General features: G+C 37.9%; 1 protein-coding gene across 8 annotated transcripts in view; it reads left to right on the forward strand.

Annotated features, from left to right (window-relative positions):
- fgf22 (fibroblast growth factor 22) overlaps positions 1-21063 on the forward strand; it is a 38062-nt gene that overhangs the window by 8482 nt on the left and 8517 nt on the right. For 4 of the 8 annotated variants that reach the window (XM_058760109.1, XM_058760107.1, XM_058760108.1 and 1 more), the window contains one exon: positions 57-1055. In XM_058760109.1, coding sequence (XP_058616092.1) covers positions 719-1055 — 337 coding nt within the window. In that variant the 5' untranslated portion in view covers positions 57-718. The remainder of the gene's footprint in view (positions 1-56; positions 1056-21063) is intronic. The other 4 variants (XM_058760111.1, XM_058760113.1, XM_058760112.1 and 1 more) reach the window with 4 other exon arrangements.

The raw sequence follows: 21063 nt of genomic DNA on the forward strand, positions 1-21063 counted from the left end.
GTGACATTCACATAAAGTGATTATGAATAATCCAGGCCCCACCCATCTCCTCTCAGTCCCCCAGATGCAAGCCCTGCCCTGAATAAAATGCAGGAAAGGACTGAGCCACCCCACCAAAGAGCAGGCAGACAGCAAGGCACAGAGAGTGAGAGAGAGAGAAAGACACCCATTTACAGCTTTACTGCCTTGAGTCCGTCAGACTTACTCTCACTGCCACCTCTATCTTATCCTCTCCCTCTCTTTCTCTTGGTAGTCTTTTTGAATCTTTCTCTTACACAGACACACAGGCACTCATTGAAATACACTCATTCAACTCAGCTCATTCACAGGCACGGGTCAGGCAGCCTCACATTTCACCTTGCTCTGCCCCTGGCTGAGAGGAGAGAGCCCTGCAAGGTGCAACCATCACACAGGATCCCGCAACTCTATCAGCTTGGACTGAGGGACCTGGATGCTCCAGGACAATCTAACAAGATCGAGACATTTCTTTGGGATGGAACTGCAAAATTCCCATTCATCATTCTGAAGAGCAAGACCAACAGACAGCTGGTTAAAAGACAAAAGTGATACACTTGAATTTGAAATTGGTCACTCAGGATTTTTTTACTCTCTCTTCCCATGTTCCTGCTTATGGGTTCTGCGTGAGGCAGAGTGCCCTGCGAAGACCAGCATCATGCCGACTACTTGTGCAAGGTGCACCTTGGGAGTCTGACCCATCATGTGCAAATGGACACCTTCTACCGCTGGTCTCCACTCCGACCTCACCTTTGCCGGCTCAGCCCTCCCTTCTTATCCTTTTCCCTTGTTATGCCTGTCCCTGCTCTTTCTGGCTTGCTCTTCTCTTGGAGGTTGCCCACCTGCACTGGGGCATGACCCCCTTCATGCGCTGGCACAGGGCACAAACTGCTCGTGGACACTGGAGCGGCACACGCGCAGCTACAACCACCTCGAGGGTGACGTCCGCCTTCGACGCCTCTATTCCGCCAACAAGTTCTTTCTCTGCATCGACAAGACAGGCAAGGTGGATGGCACCCGTCGGAAGAATTACCCTGACAGTGAGTAGACGCCCAGTGTTTGTCTCCATTCATGTGTCCCTGCAGAAAGGGAGTGGGGCTCATTTGGTTTTTATGATCTTCCATCGACTCTTATCACTTGTGGTTTATGGCTCTTTTATTCTTCTGCTCATAGGGTCAGACTTTTATAAGTATGTACAAAGGTGTTGCTAGGTAGGATTTGTAATACGCAAAACACTTAATTGGAAAGTGAAGGCCCTTCGTTGTTATTCTGGCTGGCAAAATACTACGATTTGAAATATGGAAGTCTGTCTCCACCCCAAAGACAAAAAAAACAAAAACAAAAAAAAAAAACATAAAAAGGTCATTGTTACTTTATCTCCCATAATTGCAACTTTATATCTCCTAATTGCAACTTCATATCTTATACTTGCAATTTCACATCTTATAATTGCGACTTCATATCTCACAATGTGACTATTTCTTGTTACTTGTGACTTTATCTCCCACTTTGTCTAATGCTTGTTTTATTTTTTACTCAGAGGTAGAAACTGACTCATTTATTGAAATAGGGTTAAGCAGGGGAATTTAACTTAAAACTAAATATCGAATCCTTCCGTTTTAATCAGAAAATGTAAACACAACTGTAAATTTAATCAGCAGTTAAGTACAGTGTCAAATTCTCATGCAAGTTCAACATGTATTCAACATAGAATCTTAAAATGCTCTGTACACTGTCAAAAAAGTTATACCTTTAGGGGTACAACAGCTTGTCACTGGTTCGGTACCATTAAAGGGATGATTACACTTTACTTCTAAAAGGTGTAAATTAGTAGTTCAGAGTATTAATGTACCTTTAAGGTTCTACTATAGACTGTTTAGGAATAAATAAGGTATAAAGATGTCCCTTTAAGGGTAGTGCCTCAGTGGAGAACTGTTGTACCCCTAAAGGTATAACTTTTTCACATTTATTGTGTTTTTTATATACTTATATACTTTTATGATGCTTTAATATTTTAGCCTGATTGAAAATTGTGGATGTTTGATTAGCATTTCATTTCGAAATAGCAGGTGCATTTGGTCTTTAGAAACCCTACAGTGATAAATCAACAAGATGTTTCTTACAAATCACTTTTCCCCTGCCTCCCAGTTTGATCCCACTTTTCCAGCTGGAGTTTTACTCTATGTCATCCTGTGTCAGGGTTCAGCAGGGCTTTCTGTTTGTTTGAATTTGGGATTTAACTGGTCTGGGTCATGGAGATCACAGTGGGTTGACCCTGGCTGTTGTGTAAGTGTGTGTTGTTGCAAAAGAGAGTGAGTCAGACTTTTTTCCAGGCAGGTTGCTTTAACTGCTTTGCCACTGTGCAGATCTTAACTGTTGCATTACATTTGTTTACAAGTTTCTGCTCTCCACGGCTGTCTCAGATCAGCTTAGATGCTTGTGCTTGGTGCAGCTGGGTGAAATTGTACAGCCCTCAGAAGCAATTTGCTTGCACATTTACTTACCATCCTCTCATTTCCTTTCCCTGAATTAAGGTCCTTTTTAGCAAAGAGGGTCCCCTTTACAGAAAGGTATCCTGCATTTACTAGCCTTGCAGAATTCCCCAGTATTGCCTTTCCTTGCCTTCTCTTTCCTTCCAGGGTTCACATTAGTACAGGAAATTTTAGATTTTCATAAAAAGGCCTTTGAAATACAGTTTTCATAATTCAGCAAATTCAGAATCAGAACTGTTTTTTGCATTGATTTTGTTAGTGTTGCTTTGTTTCTGTCCACCTTGTCCTCTGCATAGCCCTCAGCGTCCATCAACACTGCTGCGTTGCCCAAACAGCCCCGCACTGACTCTCCCTCTCACTTTTTCCAACTCCCTCTCCCAAATTCTCAGGTGCAAAAACAGTTAGAATTAGTCAACGGGCCCTTGGCTAATTGAGGTAGGAAAATATTGTATCAATCCCAGTGAACTGAAGAATGGAACAGCTGAGAGAAGAGGCTTCGATGCAAAGGACTGAAAGAGAGATTGAGAGGTAAATGTATGTAGCGAATATTATTGCATTTGTCCAAGTGCATTTGCATTGAACAGTACAAATTTCTGGTACTTTTGAGTTTTAATCAAACTATACTCACTATTCCTCTATAAAGTTGTAAATGGGATAATAGCATGTTTGGAAGAATGCTCAAGTTTTAATTGTAAGTAAAATTATTTTAGATAGCACTGCTTGAGCCAGGATAAAATTAAGCACCCTGATCTGGAGGAAATGGCTTGCATAATTGTGCAAATGATTTCAGAGCGTAATCGGCCACAAACTAGCCTTGCTTTGGCTCCTATTCCTGAAACTTGTTTTTTATCAGGTGCTGAATAGAACGCAGCACTTTGAGGTTTCAGGATTCAAAGTAGATCGATGTCAATCAGCTACAATAAGATTCTCATCGTTCACAGTTAATGGCCGCATAATGCAAACTAGACAAGCTAATTTGACTATAATTTCGCAGTTGGAGGTGAGTGCAAATGGAGGGTTGTAGTAGTGCCTGGCAGTGCTGGCAGGTCCTGACAGTGCTTACTGGCTGATGGCACTACAAAAATGGACACAGTCCCAATCCCTTAACTAGCAACTATTCTGCTGTTGCATGAGCTTGACGTAGAAGGGAGCAGACAAGAAAAAAAAAAAAAAAAAATATATATATATATATATAAGTCAATTTCATGGCTTGACAAGCCTCTCAAAAAATTTGGTTAGTGGCAAATCACCTACATTAACATTTACAAATTATACCTTGCTTGAATCTCCCATGAATGGAAATTTGCTTTGCACACATAATGGTGTAGTTTCAGCATTTATCAGCAAGGGCTAACAAGCTAACCAACCAAACTTTGTGGAGACCCATGTGAGAACCAAACCTTATGAGATCCACCTGCTATCAATATTTGCCTCCAATTTAACATCTAAGCCGTTTTGCTAGAGTGAAGCTGTCCATGAAATGAATGTCAGTTTTCTTCAAATATGTAACAAGTAACAAATGTAGTAATGTAGTCTACAAGTAAAACTAGTACTTTAACACATTAGAAAAATGGAAATCTCATAATTCAAAGGTAAAGACTGTAACCATTAACCACCACTTGATGGGTGGTGAGTGAGAAAGTATACAAATCTTAACCCAATGTTTCTGTCCATTCTTTTCTTAGCCAAGGTTGTTTTCTTTTTCAGTTTTTGAATTGTGGGTGCTTCTAAAATATTGCTGGCTGACAAAACCAGCTTAGCTCTTTTTTCCCCTTAACATTTGGCTTTAAAAAGAGCACTGTTGAAGTCTAGGGCGTATGTGGTTGAGGACATCAAATGCTTGACTTGAGTCCAGGCAACAACACCGCGCTTAAGGAAATAAAGTCATGCGACAGGCATAATCAGAAAAGTCACTTTTGCTAAAATATGGCCATTTTGCAGTTTGCCAGGCCTTTTCCTACATCTCCCATTTTCTCTTGCTCTCCTTCTTTCATTTCAGCTGTATTTACAAGAGTTGTGTCATGTTTACCAAGTTTCCCCTCACTTTTCTGCATCTTGCTTTAGATGTAACCGTTTTCCCTTGCCGTGATTTCATAGGTGTGTTGAGCTTGGACCCGAGTCACGGGAAGAAAATCATCCACCCGTTCTGAATATATTGTGGAATTATTTAAAACATATTTCAAAAAGAAAGACTGTCAGTTCATAGACGCCTAGAGGCCACAGAAGAGAGATTGTGCACGACTGAATGCTGGCGCATAAAATCCTGTAGAATCATGGGAGGTTAAAATAAATTCACAGTGTAATATTTATCATTGTATCAGGTCAGCATATGTGTTATAATTTACGGTCAAATATTTTACAGTGTGAGAATTTCAAAGAATTATCAACAGCTGAATTTAGAAAATGGATTAACAGTCCTCCAGAAGTATCGAAATGATATGAGAGAGTAAAGTACTTGGGTTCTTCAAAACAATTGTTAAAGAGTGAGAGAAGGATTGTACTCTATTAAGGACCTTTCATAAGTGTATAGTAGTAGTGAAGCTCCTGGTCTGTGACAGTTTAAGTGGTAAGGGCACATGGGTGCTAGGTGATTCCAGACGCTTCTGGAAAGTCTGGGAATGTTGCTTACATTTAGCCTGTGGGGGCCTCTTGGAGATTTTGGTGCCAGGAAAAAAAAAAAAAGAAAATGCTACAAATCCTACCTTTTTAATCCTTCCGATGGACAGTGGTTCAGAGTATAGTGTGAAAATGCTTGAAATCCCTCTCTTGCCAGGTGTTTTTGGCCCTGAGAAGGTGAAAAAAAAAACAGAAACTGACACACACTCTGAGAGTTGCAGAGCTAAAATGCCCCAATTTTTCTGACCTATTCTCTTTCCAAAGACCGGTTTTGATGTCATGAATGGATGAAAAGACGCACCATAACTAGTTGTGTGCAGCTAGGTGCTAAGAAGAGCTGAGTAAAACTAAAAGTCTTTGCCAACTTATTGAAAATGTAATACAAGCGTTAATCCCACTACAACTAAACCACCTACCTGCCTTTTAGAAAATCAGGTAGGCCTGGTCAACATTACTTAAAAGCTTATGATGTTCTTGCTAGTCATGTACTTGCATGCACAGTTAAAATTTGGTAATATTTACCATTGTTCACCAAATTTTCGCCATGCAGATTTTGTAACAAATTAGTCGAATTGGCAATACTGACCAACAGAAAGCTGCTTGGTTTGAAAGTGGCTTCTGTGTAAGCTGTATATATCACTACACTACTGACAATAGACATTTTGCCTGCAAAATTCTGTACTTTTACAGCAGGTTTTTGTGAAGTTAATCCGTCTAAATTTACATGACAATGTGTATTCAAATATTTGAGGATTAAATACCCCCTTCTTTCATGCGCACCACTCCAAGGTCACCTGTAGTCTGATTAATGTTTATATAGCCTAGACCAGTATTTCTCAACTGGTGGGTCACGACCCAAAAGTGGGTCGTGAGACCGTGCGGAGTGTACAGCCAAAGAAACGACATAAACTACAAAAAAACGTAATTCTTAATGTTTTTCTGATGCGAGACTTTTATTTTAAAAGACATGCATGAAAGTTGTTAACACTTCTGTCAGATGCAGTTTAATTAATGAGTGGCTGAGAAAAACGCACTGTCCCGATTCAGTAGGCTATCTGCGGTCAGATGAGATGTTGACAGGCTTAATGTCAGTGTCATTATTCTGTCGTTATTTTCTTAACATGAAATAAAGTCTCTCACATCAGAAAAACGAACTATCCAGTCTTGTCAGACGTTATACTGTGCTCGTAGTGCACACTCTTATATAGAACGCGCGAACGTGGCGCCGCGCTGTGTATCAATTCACTAAAGCGCAGAAACTACGAACATGCAGCGTGTGAAATATAACTGGTACTGCCTGTGTTAGCTGAGAAGGATTTTCATGAAGGTATAATATTCATTCTATTCAGGAGCATGTTCCACGTTTCATTAACAGTTCATGTTAGTATTGTATATTCACCATGGTAACTGTTGTTTCCATAACCCAAAAATACAATGTTATTTTCACTTTATGTCATTTTGTGTATGTTTAAATGACTGTGGTGGCTCAAATCAACTTAATTGTATTTACAAAAACTAGTTTGGGCCTGCTATTTAATAGCCTTAACTTATAGGCTGTTTATTCAGTATTAATCATATTCTTAACAATCTTAACTTAATTTTTGTGAAATAAATTGGCTTTGTTTTTTTTTTTAACACATATTTGCACACACACACACACACATATATATATATATATATAGATGGTAAGTGGGTCGCGGGTTGATGACCATGGGAAAACGTGGGTCCCAAGGCCAAACCAGTTGAGCTTTGCATTATCTAGGTCTATTAGCCCAACTTCGCAAAATCCAACTGGCATAATTTAATTCACATTGACACGCTTATGTGGCATTTTAAAATGATTAATTATTTATTTTGCCTGACAGAAATCAAACTTTTAAAGCACATATAAACTTATTTATTGAGTCACACAGAATGTCAGTTTGAATCTAATGATCTCTGATGAGATCACAAAAACGGCCAATGATAACAACATAAAACTGTGCCTACTCTTCCGATGACTCAACTAATGCAATATATATTTACATTTAAAGGTTGAGCGTTCTATATACCCAGTGGTGCAATTTCTGACAGGCAGTCTCACAGTTCAGAAGGTATTGCTCAGATTCTCTCATCTTTGCTAGCCAAACGGTAATGTTTGCAGAAAATTGACCCGAGGCCATTTTTCTTGAATGAGAAGTCATTAGCACTGTTATTATTATTATAACTTTTTGTGAGGGATGTAAAACAAGTATTAATTAGATCAGTTGGGAGCCCACAGCTTGGCTAACTCATGCAGTACCATATGCTGACTAACATCTGCCAAAGCCAACACAGTCCACCTCTCTTGGCTCTGGGGCGAAATTAAACAGACAGACAGACTTGGTCTCATTGTGACTGGGTTCAGGCACTAGGCAGCGGTGAATTAAAACACCCTCTTGGGATTGTAGTCGCTCTGAATTGACCTTTTGATTAAAGCTGTTCACCTTCAAGCATATGTTAACCCAGACAGTGTATCTTGGAGACTGTAAGCGACTACTGTGGGATTCCCCTGCAAGCATTAATCACAATTTGAGATTTACACATTCTTCGCCTGTCATGGTATATTACGGTAACATTAATATCTAAAACTGCCATTTTGGGATAAATATTAGAAGTTGAAATGCAGGCTTATTAAACTGATTTCTCTTAGTCTGAAATGATACACAGGAATGCTGGCTTCTTCTGTACGTCTCCCACTGGGTTTTCTTCTTGACCTAAATTGATACTCTTTATCATTTGTCTATTTATAATGTTACATCAATAATTCAAAGTGAACATGATAGTCCCTTAGGTGCTATGAGCTCAAGTTTCTAATCAGGCCTAAAATCTAAGGAAACTCCTTATAAAATATATTACGATAAGAATGTGACACACCCAGTGCACGCCTTTACGCTCTTATACAGCTGACTTGTAAAAAAAAAAAGCAATAAAACAAGGCTGAGTCACAAAAACAGGGCCATAGGATTCCTATGGCTACCACTGAGAGGCTATTATCACATAATCTAAAGTATTTTCTAACATAGATACTTCACAATTTATTATTGTGCTTTGCAGGTAGTAATGTGACAACAGATTTGGCAACTTTTGGTTTCTAAAACCCCAGGATATAAAATTTAATTTAAATATAAAACTATGAACAAATTTGTAATGTCTTACATTTGGAAGGGTGTTGCACATTTTGCAACTGGCATAATCATAGTTATAAAACGATTTACGTATTTAAAACAACAATATAAAACAGTGTAAAGGAATCAGCCATATCACCATAGTAGCACAGTTTACTCTGAGTGTAACACTACCGTATAAATTTTTGAGATTAGTAGAAAATATTTTTTAAAGGAATTGTGAAAAGACTTTTTCAGCAAGGATGCATTAAATTGATTAAAAGTGACAAAGACATTTATAATGTTACAAAATATTTCTATTTCAAATAAACTTTGTATTTATCAAATATTTCTGAAAAAAAGTATTACAGTTAACAGAAAAAATATTAAGCAGCACAGTTTTCCACATTGATAATAATAAGAAATGTTTCTTGAGCTCCAAATCAGCATATTAGAATGGTTTTTGAAGCCATCATATAAATAAATTCACATTTTAAATAGAATATTCAAATAGAAAAGTTATTTCAAATTTAAATATTTCACAATATTACCATGTTTTAGTCTATTTTTGATCAAATAAATTCAGCCTTGTTGAGCATAAGAGATTTCTTTCAAAAACTTTATGAAAATCTTACGGACCCTAAACTTTTGAACATTAGTGTGTATTACAGTAATATATTAAGGCTTATCTTTTATGTGATTAAACAGTTCAATTCTCTGCTCAGCTTTCAATCAGAACCAGATGATTCAGAAACTCTTTCCATACCTTATCATAAGTTAGCTTGTTTGCACGAAATCAGACATAGGACAACAACAAAAGATGGGCCTCTGTGAAGGCCAACTATATGTGCTGAATGGGCAAACAGCTTTATCTCGCCACCCAAACCAAAGACATAAAGATATTATGATGTGCTGAAATGTGCTGTCCTAAACTGACATATAAGGGCATTGGCATTGAGTCCATTCAGCACAATGAGTCATAAGCACACATAGGAATTGCCCCAACTGGATGTATGTTTGTTCACTAGGTAGTTGTTGATTGTTAATACTGACAAGTTATATAGCCTCTATGATTTCATTTGGCTATTAAAACTTGAATCAGTTTTCAGGAGCAATTGAAGTGATAATAAAGATTTACTACGCATCACAGTTGGCTCCTTCATTGCTGGTTCACTCTAACTTCCACCAACCTTTGGCAAGCAGACTACATCTGTAACCACTACGCCACTAGGCTTAATCATTAAGAAGCTGTCAGGATTGATACATTATGTCAATTTCCTGACGCATTTTTCTTTTTGTCTTGCCCCATCACCCCAGTTGTGATTTACAAATACTTAACTTTAAAAGAACGGCAAATTTTCCCACACACTCTTCAAAATCTGTTTAGTTTCCCGTGTGGCCAATTAGCTGAAACAACATTTTCAGGATGTATGTTGTCTGTCAATTTTGTGGTCCTTCATCCGCAGGTTTAAACATAGCAGAGCACACTGTATGTTTATGTATTTATTCTTCTTTATGCATGTCTAATCATAGCCAGACTTCATCTTATGAATAGGTTCTGTACAATAATGATTTACTTTTCTGTTTGACCTAAATGTTATTGCAACCAACTAAATACAGAGCAACCAGTGTAGTCCGATTCATGAACAAATGACTGACTTGACTAAATGGTTGATCATACCAGTTACTGAATCAGTATTTGACTTACTTACTGACATATATAATATATAATGGTTTTCAGTGATCGAATTTAAGTTTCATTACCTTTATATAAAGGTAGTGTGATCCAGCAATGGAGAAGCCAACTGTGAGGTGAAATTATCATTCCGATCACTGCTGAAAACTGATTCAAGTTTTAATAGACAAATCAAATACATAGTGTATATATTTATAATGTCTACATTTCACTGCAGTACACTGATAAAAAATGGTCTTGAAACAATTTTCACTCAGAAATTTGTAGTAAATTTCAAAGAAAGTAGAAAGACCGAAATAGCAATTTCTTGTAATACGTACTCCAAAGATTTATCTTCAAAAAATATTTTTAGAGCATAGATATAAAATATCAACTCAAGTGGCTTATGCAAACAAATGATGCTATAGCTTTTCTTAGCACTAATATCTGAGCTTTTTAAAATCTTAACCACAGATGTTTAAAGTTAGTTCCTCTCAAGTTCACACAGGTGTCCTAGCATAAAAATACCAATGTAGTTAATTATATTAATATTAAACATAGCTGATTTCAGTTGCCCAGTTTCAGGTCAGCTCCGATCAGAAAGTACCAGACCAAGGTTGAGTGGACATGGGCCAAAAATCCCCCATGGAGGATGGTGTTAAGGTCAAGGCCTCTCTCACTAGCTGAGTGACTTGACAGATCTGACAAGAAGCTGATGGCCCCTTTGTGCTGCCTGTCAGCTTCCAGTTCAGTCCGTCTCATTTCAGTGCTTTGAAACACAGCGAGAGCTCCAGCCATGGAAAACATCCTGCTCCGGATTGACCAAGTGGAACTCCTTGGGCCAGATTAACTAAACAGGGCAAATTAGTGAGAGACCGCAATCCCGTAAAAGCACAGATGGGAGTGGGAAGTTCTGAGGGTGATCTACTGACAATGCGCAAATTAAAGAACACGTATGCAGACAGTGCATTTCCATAATGAACAATGCAAGCAACCAAGAGCAGCGCAAATTAGGGTAGGGTCGCAAATAAGCAGAGATGACAAAACACAGGAACAAAATGGGTAAAGACATGCTTTTGGGGTGTTAAATACTGCCACAAATATCAGTATACTGACTACCACAAACCATTTCATTTAAATACTCTCCCATAAATTGTGCATCTGAAAGGGAAACTCCTACAAATGCATAAGGTCAGCCGCAAAAATATCTAATCTCATCGCTTATATACTGCGTGTCTTTAGTAAATCCTGACAATAGTTTTTAATGCCAAAAGAGGGTTTGCGTTGGTGAAATCTGGCCCTTTTTCTAGGCTTGGACGGCCATGTTTCAAGTACTACCTTCTCTTCTGTTGTCACTGCAGCACAAACTTTGTAATTCCATTGCTATTTTTAGGTTAAGTACTTTGTCTAATGAGAGTAAAACAGGTGATGTAATTGATTTGTGTGCTAGATTATGGTAATTGTTCTGTGTGACAGCAAGTATTAAGCCCTGTGAACTCACACAGTTTCTGGAGATGTTCAACCACAGCTTTGTTTGAATGAACCTTGCATGTATTTTCAATGATGAGGTAGTATGCGCTCATCCCCAAGCCTGTTTTTAGTCGGGACGACTGCATCTGCATTTTGGCAGGCGGACGGTTCTCCTCTCATGCAACTTGGTGCAATTAACCACATTTCAACAATGACCTCAGCCTTAATCCTGGGCCTTTTGATAGCGCTGGGTGCAGAAAACAACAGAAGCCTTGAGTCACAAAATAGCCCTTGAATCTGCTTGTAACTATCCGTATGGGCTATTGATGGCTACCCGCTTGCTGGCAAAGGAAGTGATGCGTGATTTGGAGGCATTGCTGCACACCCTCTCCTTGATTAAAGAAAAGCCCATTTATGGGGGTCTGCTTTCTTTCCATGCCACCTCGCGCCTTTTAGTACCTCATAAGACCAGACACACCAGACCATGTCTTCGTTAACCTCTTGCACCTTCACAGTCCTTACGACAGAGGAACCGATTGCCCTCCGGCATGCTAAAACTCTTAGTGGGTGGGTGATTGTCTGCTAGTTTTTCCAATGAGGAAAAATGCTAGAAAGGGAACCATCATGAAGGTTCAGTTTCACAAACGAAAGAAGCCAGATATGTACTATTCAGCCTTTAGGAGCAATAGAAATCGGTCTTGTTGAAGGTCTGGCCACTAGTTTGTGACCACCAGCGCAGTTACAGCAACCTTACAGCGAAACAAGATAAAGAGAAGGAAACCTGCATAATATATTAAGACATATTCAGAGAACGTATCTTTAATATGAGTCAATTTTATATTATTGCACTGGCAAATTTTTTTCTACTTGTTTTAAGTGTAAACCAGCTAAAAACAAGTGAAATCTGCCAGTGCAGAAAGACAAAATACACTCTAAAAAACAAGTCTAAAGGCCTGTTCACACTGAGATGAATGTTCCATGCAAAAATCTGATGTGATAAACATTTTAATTTGAACTTGTTAATAAATCTGCTCAGACCAACACAAACATTTGCCAGCACAAACCGTCTTTTGGCATTAAAATAGTACTGTCAGGTTTTACTAAAGATGCGCATTGACAAATTAGCACTGAAATGGCGTGGACAGAGTTATTTTTGCGCCTAACCTTATTGAATATGCATTTGTAGGAGTTTTCCTTTCAGATGCAAAATTTATGGGAGGAGAGTATTCAAATGAATCACACAATGAGATTTACTAACGTTTGTGCTTGTCAAATTACTGGTATTTGCACCATTATTTAACGCATGTTAAAAAAAAGCATGTCTTAAAAAAAAAAGCATGTCTTAAACAGATTTGCGCTTGCAATGGCTGCAATTATTGTTGCTAAGAGGAGGCACCGCAGAGAACAGAGAGCGTGTGGTAGAAGGGAGAGGATTTTTTCCTCACATATTAATTTATTCGGAATGCCAGCAGAACACATTATCCGAATATATAGTTTGCCAAGCCATGTTATTTTTAATTTGCTTTAGGAAATAAAAAACGACTTGGAACCTTCAACTAGGAGTCACGCAATACCAGGTCTATCAAAACTTCATGCAACCCTTCATTTTTTGGCCTCCGGTTCTTTTCAACGTACTGTGGCTTCTTTATTTCTTAATTCTTTATTTGCGACTACGCTAATTTGTGCTGCACTTGGTATATTGCGTTGGTCAATATGTAAATGAGATGTTGCAACTGTGTTCTTTATTTTGCGCATTGTTAGTAAATCACCCAGAGAAATTTCCACACCCATCAGCGCTGTTTTGGAATTATGCTCTCGTGCTAATTTGCCCTTTTTATAAAACTGGCCCATAATGTATTACATAGCATTACAAAGAAAATGGGTCAACCAATAAGATGTGCTGAAAAATCTGAATGATTGTTTGAAAATATCTAAAATTGTTCCTTTTCTGTGACATGCAAGTCTCAGACACGGAAAGTTGCACAGTGCTTTGTGTACTGGGGTAACCAGAGTATTTCTGCTTTTTTTAGTTTAAAAAAAACACAAACACATTTTTGATTATTGGCCATCTAATTATTGGCTTATCGTGTTAGTCAGAGTTTGTAATATTGGTGCATATTGTGCCGCCAATATACAGATTTTAAAATAAAATGAAGATAGCAGCAGCTACTGTACATTAACACCTTTTTGTCTTGCAAAAAACACCTTAGAAAAAGATCCTCTTTGTACCTCTTTTGTTACAACTTTATTGGTATAAGCATCAACTTCACAGCTAATTTTGTGGTGAGAAGATTAAATAAACTGCCGTACTTGAAGTGTCTCGGTTTACCTTTTGTGGGTCATACAGGGAATGCATTGGACATTCTGGGACATTCTTGTTTAGGGGTTGATGATGTAATTTGTCCTCTGACCCTGGATCCATTGACTCTAGAAGTGGGCTCCTTATCTGGGACAGTAATTGACTAATGAAAGACTTCCTCTGCCTTGTGAGAATCTCTTATCGCAGTGCCGAAAGCAAGGTCTCATTTCTAAATCTTAATAGCATTGTTTTAAACACATTTATACCATACACAAAACAATTAGCTAGTTTGTCTCTGATCAGTTAATGAATATATATATATATATACAGACTTAAAATGTGCAACTGCAAATGTAACTGTAAAATGTTAAACATGAGTAAAATAAAGCCATGCAATTTGACTACAAATCCAAGATTAACATGCACCAAAGTGCTCAGTATTTTTTAACAGTTTTATGTGTCTTTCAACCTTTCAGTCAAAAACTTCAAACATTTCCAAACATGAAACCCTTCTACATCAGGAGAACCGGTCAGTGACAGAACGAACTGTCTGTAAATTTAGACAAGGCAGACGAATTGACAGAAAGAGACTTGGGGCCCTGGCTAAGTCTTTCATTGTCCCCATCTGACCCCTGCTCTCCTTCCTGGCCTCTGTGCCTCTCACCTAGGCCGTCTCTCTGTGTGCGGGGGGTAATGGGATACCTGTCACTGGCTCTAATGGCCTTTGAAGGACCTGGCTAATCCCCAGAGCTTGCATTCAGCAAGCCATAAAAGCGAAACGAGGCCAAGGGCAGGCCCCTGAAACTGTAACAGCTCTGAATTGTGTGAGAGGGAACATCACCCAAGTGTGCAACCCTGGCAAATGAGTGTGATAATGGACTCTCAACTGAGTTCAAGCGCCCTGATGGTTGTGGTTCAAATTTGCACAACCTCACTTGCTGGCAAAATAACATCTGAATGGCTTCTATGTTGGTGCCACCAAGGCATGTACATTATATCGGTACCGTATCGGTTATCGGCCGATATTAGAGACTTTTTGATCACTATTGGTCCATATTGGATGTTTAATTGTGCATATTTATAACCCTATTTTATTTAATATTTTGGATTACTTTTGCAGTCATCTAGTGTTCACTTAAAGTTCATCTTTACAAACAATAATAATTTAATTAATAACAGTTAAATGTAATCTTTAGCAAATCTCATCAATGAAAATCCATTCTATATTCATATTTGGTATAATTTTGTACAATTTACCATTAAATAGTTGATTTTAGCATTTACTCATTAAAACAAAATAGTATAGAATATTAATTTGGGCAACTTATCATATATCAGCCATATAATAAAAAATTATCGGCTTATCAGTGTTAATCAGAATTTGTCATATCGGCATCCCTAGTGCCTCCAATTATACAGATTTAAAAATATATATATAAAAAATTAAAATAACAAAAAAACAACTGTAAATTTAAACCTTTTATTCTTATCAAAACAACTTAGAAAAATAAATAAACTTCCAAATGCATTAAATCTGTGTTTTGTATTGGTACAACTGTTGGTACAACTGTATTGGTATAAGTATATATATTTATTGGTATAAGTATCAACTTCACGGCTAAGTGTTCTGCTAGGGGCATTTGGGGTAAAATTCTGCAGATCAGTTTCAGTATTAAGGATAAATGTTGTTTTCCAACCGTGAAAACTCTGGTGCATAGAATAGAATATTGTTTTTTTATTCTTTCATTCAGTCCAGCTTGAGTGAAAATGACATGCTCTTTATTATACTGGAGCCCTATGAAACACATGGCGAGAAGTAAAGAGCAAGTCTGAAACAGATGTTTCACATTACAACCAATGGACATTTATGAGACTGGACAGTAAATGCTTGGCAGAGTTATTTAACTTCAACTTGTGTGACACGGTCAAAAATCTTTTCATTTGATTTTATTTTTAAAACTTGGTGCAGATTTCATCACCTTTTATATGAACTATAGCAGTTCCTATTTGCTTATACGGTCTGAAATATGTCAATATTACAATCCATATTAAAACTCAATAAAGAATTGCATGTGTATCATCTATTATATACCAATATTTTAAACTTTTAATTCATCTGTATCACTAATATTGGTTACATACTCATTTACCAATAATTCACAATTTAATAGCACTGTTAAATTTAATCTTTAGCAAATAACTAAATTAACCTTCATTATTTTTAATTATAAGTATTTTATTACTTGTGATCCCAAAATCCACTTTTGATCCACGATTGATTTTGGTGTTTTATTTAGACTACATAGCATAAATTTTAATATTGGTTATTTTTCGGTTAATTATTAGCTTTTTGTATAGAAAACTTCTTAAGGAGGTCTAATTATTTTGGGGAAAAAGTGTTTATAACTTGGAAAAAAGCATTGTTGATGGTTCTCTGCTCTCGTGTAGCAACTGTACCAAGTCCGCAGTGCATCTTGTTCAGCCTTATTATTGCTGAAGAATCTATTTAACGACCAATTTAATTGTGAAAAAGAGCATGTTTACCTCACACGCAGGCCTCTGGTGCAATGGATAGCAGACTAATAGGATGAGAAAGACTGATGTTATCAAAGCCAGCGTAGTTTAACACACACCACCCCACCCCCTGGAGATGGCAAGAATGTGGGAACGAAGAGAGAAATCAGGCCAGGCAAAGAATCGCCTCAGCCACGTCCTTTCTTTGCACTCTCGTTGTTTCTTTCATCCCTTTCTTTTTACTACTTTCACAGTCCGGACGGACCCAAATGTAAGCGAGTACATCTGAACAAACCATTGTCCTGCTTATAAATGGCAAAAAAAACAACAACTGTATTTTTCATTATGTTTTATGTGCTGCTTGCGTTTCTTCATCCCCCCAAAACATTATTTTATTTTAATTTTATACACTCCAGGCAAGACATTTCAAACTATTTGGATATTCTGTAACTAATAACAGGACATTCAGACATTTTAAGTGTGACTAAAATGTCCAAGCCATATATTTTAGGAGCCACCATATGTATTACATATAGCCAAGGTCAACCAAGGGGCCATATGTGTCTCAAAATAACTAGTTTGTTTGAACTTAAAATTGCTTGTGAATTAATCAGCACTGTCTAACATTCAGTTTAATAGTTAAAATCAATGGATATGCAGATGGACTCTGTTTAGTGCCGAAATGTCTTGCTTTTTTCTACACATTCAGCTTAGACGGAGCATTGGAAACTGGTATAATAAACAGCTCAGCTGTACACATTTATTACATCAATAACAACCATAAGTTACGTTTATGGCTGTGTAGGGTGTCATGGGATCTAAATAAGACATGAGAATCATTACTATAGGCTGAAACGCCTAGACAGACTTACGTAATTTGAATAATATACAGTAATATGAAGCCAAGGTGGAAAGTTGCACTAAATATTGGAGCATAGACAAGCTATATTAGTATACTAGGACAGAACTACTGAGGTTACAGGGTCACAATCTGACATTATATGTAGTGTATATGTGCCGTGTGTAGGTAAAGGTGGAAAGTTTTAGAATTTAGAAGAGGTTTATGTGTGTAGAGAAGATGTGTGTCATAGCTTGTAGCCTTTGGAGACTTCATTTAGTTATGATGCATGTCCAGAAACTCATGCTGGAGCTCCTCAGCTGCTCTCTGGAATATTTTCAGGATCATTCAGCTGTTAATTAGCTCATAAATTTAACGACCCATGCAAGCCATTCATGCATACAAGTGAAGTTGTTTGACCACATCTATGGTCAATGTGGAGCTGCAGTCATGCCATGAGTTGTAAAATGGTAGTTCATGCCATTAACATTTATCTTCGGATTAAATCTATTACGAAATGACCTGAGCCCAACAGAACACCCAAAACCATTCTTAGACTTATATCAAAAGAGGGCACAAAATCATATAGAGAACAAAATATTAAACCATTATTAAATTGCATTAAAAAAAAAAAAAAAAAAACATTTCTGTTTAAATACAGGTGCTGGTCATATAATTAGAGTATCATCAAAAAGTTGATTTATTTCACTAATTACATTCAAAAAGTGAAACTTGTATATTATATTCATTCATTACACACAGACTGATATATTTCAAATGTTTATTTCTTTTAATTTTGATGATTATAACTATAACTAAAGGAAAATCCCAAATTCAGCATCTCAGAAAATTAGAATATTACTTGAGACCAATACAAAGAAAGGATTTTTAGAAATCTTGGCCAACTGAAAAGTATGAAAATGAAAAGTATGAGCATGTACAGCACTCAATACTTAGTTGGGGCTCCTTTTGCCTGAATTACTGCAGCAATGCGGCGTGGCATGGAGTCGATCAGTCTGTGGCACTGCTCAGGTGTTATGAGAGCCCAGGTTGCTCTGATAGTGGCCTTCAGCTCTTCTGCATTGTTGGGTCTGGCATATCGCATCTTTCTCTTCACAATACCCCATAGATTTTCTATGGGGTTAAGGTCAGGCGAGTTTGCTGGCCAATTAAGAACAGGGACACCATGGTCCTTAAACCAGATACTAGTTGCTTTGGCACTGTGTGCAGGTGCCAAGTCCTGTTGGAAAATGAAATCTGCATCTCCATAAAGTTGGTCAGCAGCAGGAAGCATGAAGTGCTCTAAAACTTCCTGGTATACGGCTGCGTTGACCTTGGACCTCAGAAAACACAGTGGACCAACACCAGCAGATGACATAGGACCCCAAACCATCACTGACTGTGGAAACTTTACACTGGACCTCAAGCAACGTGGATTGTGTGCCTCTCCTCTCTTCCTCCAGACTCTGGGACCCTGATTTCCAAAGGAAATGCAAAATTTACTTTCATCAGAGAACATAACTTTGGACCACTCAGCAGCAGTCCAGTCCTTTTTGTCTTTAGCCCAGGCGAGACGCTTCTGACGCTGTCTGTTGTTCAAGAGTGGCTCGACACAAGGAATGCGACAGCTGAAACCCATGTCTTGCATACGTCTGTGCGTAGTGGTTCTTGTAGCACTGACTCCAGCTGCAGTCCACTCTTTGTGAATCTCCCCACATTTTTGAATGGGTTTTGTTTCACAATCCTCTCCAGGGTGCGGTTATCCATATTGCTTGTACACTTTTTTTCTACCACATCTTTTCCTTCCCTTCGCCTCTCTATTAATGTGCTTGGACACAGAGCTCTGTGAACTGCCAGCCTCTCTTGCAATGACCTTTTGTGTCTTGCCCTCCTTGTGCAACGTGTCAGTGGTCGTCTTTTGGGCAACTGTCAAGTCAGCAGTCTTCCCCATGATTGTGTAGCCTACAGAACTAGACTGAGAGACCATTTAAAGGCCTTTGCAGGTGTTTTGAGTTAATTAGCTGATTAGAGTGTGGCACCAGGTGTCTTCAATATTGAACCTTTTCACAATATTCTAATTTTCTGAGATACTGAATTTGGGATTTTCCTTAGTTGTCAGTTATAATCATCGAAATTAAAAGAAATAAACATTTGAAATATATCAGTCTGTGTGTAATGAATGAATATAATATACAAGTTTCACTTTTTGAATGGAATTAGTGAAATAAATCAACTTTTTGATGATATTCTAATTATATGACCAGCACCTGTAAGTGTTGCTCTTTGTAACTTTTTTTTAACTTAACTTTTTTTTTTCATCAAAGAATCCTGATAAAAATGTATAATTGTTTCCACTAAAATATTAAGCAGCACAACTGTTTTCAGCGTTGATAATAAAATACAAATCCATTTTGAGCACCAAATCAGCATATTAGAATTATTTCTGAAGAATCATGTAAAACTACTGAAAATTGGGATTTTCCATCACAAGAATAAACTATATTCTTAAATATATATTAAAATGGAGAACAGCTATTTGAAATCTTAATAATATTTGTATTTTTACTGTATTTCGATCAAATAAATATAGTATTGCAAATCGGACTTCTTTCAAAAACATTTTTAAAAAATGACACCAAACTTTTGAGCGGTAGCATATATAACTATTTATATATAATACTACACATCTGCCACTATTTGTGGAATTTAATTTAACTTTTTATTTTTAATTATGTAATCAGATTACTTTTTCGAGTAACTAGTAAAGTAACACATTACTTTTAAATGTACAAGTTTACTTTTACTTGAGTTACTTTTTCAAATAAGTAATGCAGGTTACAGTTTTCTCGTTTATTCACTGACAGCTCTCCAGTTAAAGACAGTTTAAGGCAGAGGCACTTTCTTGTCTGAGGCTTATAAGTTTCACTTTTGGTGTGAAACGGCTTTTACAGTTGCCAAAAATATAACTTTTCATAAAAAGTAATATGGAGTAACACAGTATTGCAATGCATTACATTTAAAAGTAAATTCCCCAAGACTGACCATCAGATGATAACCTTTTTTTCCCAGGGCACCAGCATTCTGTTAAAATACGATTTTGAGTGTAACACGGTCCAAATGTAGGGCAGAGCGGTTTCCCGCACACTTGAAACTCAAGCTGTTTAAAGCAGTGGTGACTGGGGTGGGCTCACGGCCTGAACGCTCATCCCACACACATAGGCCTCGAGTTCATTCGGCTCAAGAGCACCTAGGAGGAGGCTGATCTGATCAAAGGTGCTGGTCACGGCCATTAGGCGCAGCAATAAGGACCCAGCATGAAAAGGTTGTGATCTGAAAAGGGTTAGGAAAGAAAAGGGGAAAAAACAACATCAGGACCCTCTAAAGGAAGAAAGCAAACTGTGAAAAAATTGAAAAGGTACGTCAATCAACTACAAGCACCCAGTTGGACACAAGAGATTCCCAGGCTTTCACCCGAAAGGGCGACAGGCCAGAGAGGGCTGCTGGAGGGGGCAACCTGGGAAATTAAAGACCCTCTTTAAAAAGCACGTAAGGGAGGGGGTTCGCCGGAGAAACTTAGCTCCATCTTTCACCCTGTCGACCCCCTCCTTCTCTTTTAATTGATGTGGGTGGAACTTTGCTCTGTGTGACAAAAGCCGGGTCATTAATGAGACCTTGTCAGCTTCCAAATCTCAGGTAGGTAACAAAGGCCTATTGGGAGCAAAGGGCCAGTTGAAGGAAACATAATTTTAGGAACCTCCTGACCTCCGCCCTGGCTTTCCTTATTACCAGCATCTACATCCCGCGTTCTCCACCAACTCCTCCTTCTGCTCCTCTCACCCGACGATAATTCTGACAAAGGAATCGCTTTGAGAGCTCCTTCCTGCTTTTTTTCTTAAATGATTTGCTTTCAACGTCAAAAAGGGCTGAATGATCTGAAGATGGGCTCACTTCCAGAAAGTAAAGGGTGGGAGATTAAGGCAAAAGTGAAAGAGTAAAAAGACTGTGCAAAGGGCTCTCAG

This window comes from Onychostoma macrolepis, chromosome 22 (assembly GCF_012432095.1).
Source record: "Onychostoma macrolepis isolate SWU-2019 chromosome 22, ASM1243209v1, whole genome shotgun sequence".
Classification (NCBI taxonomy): Eukaryota; Metazoa; Chordata; class Actinopteri; order Cypriniformes; family Cyprinidae; genus Onychostoma; species Onychostoma macrolepis.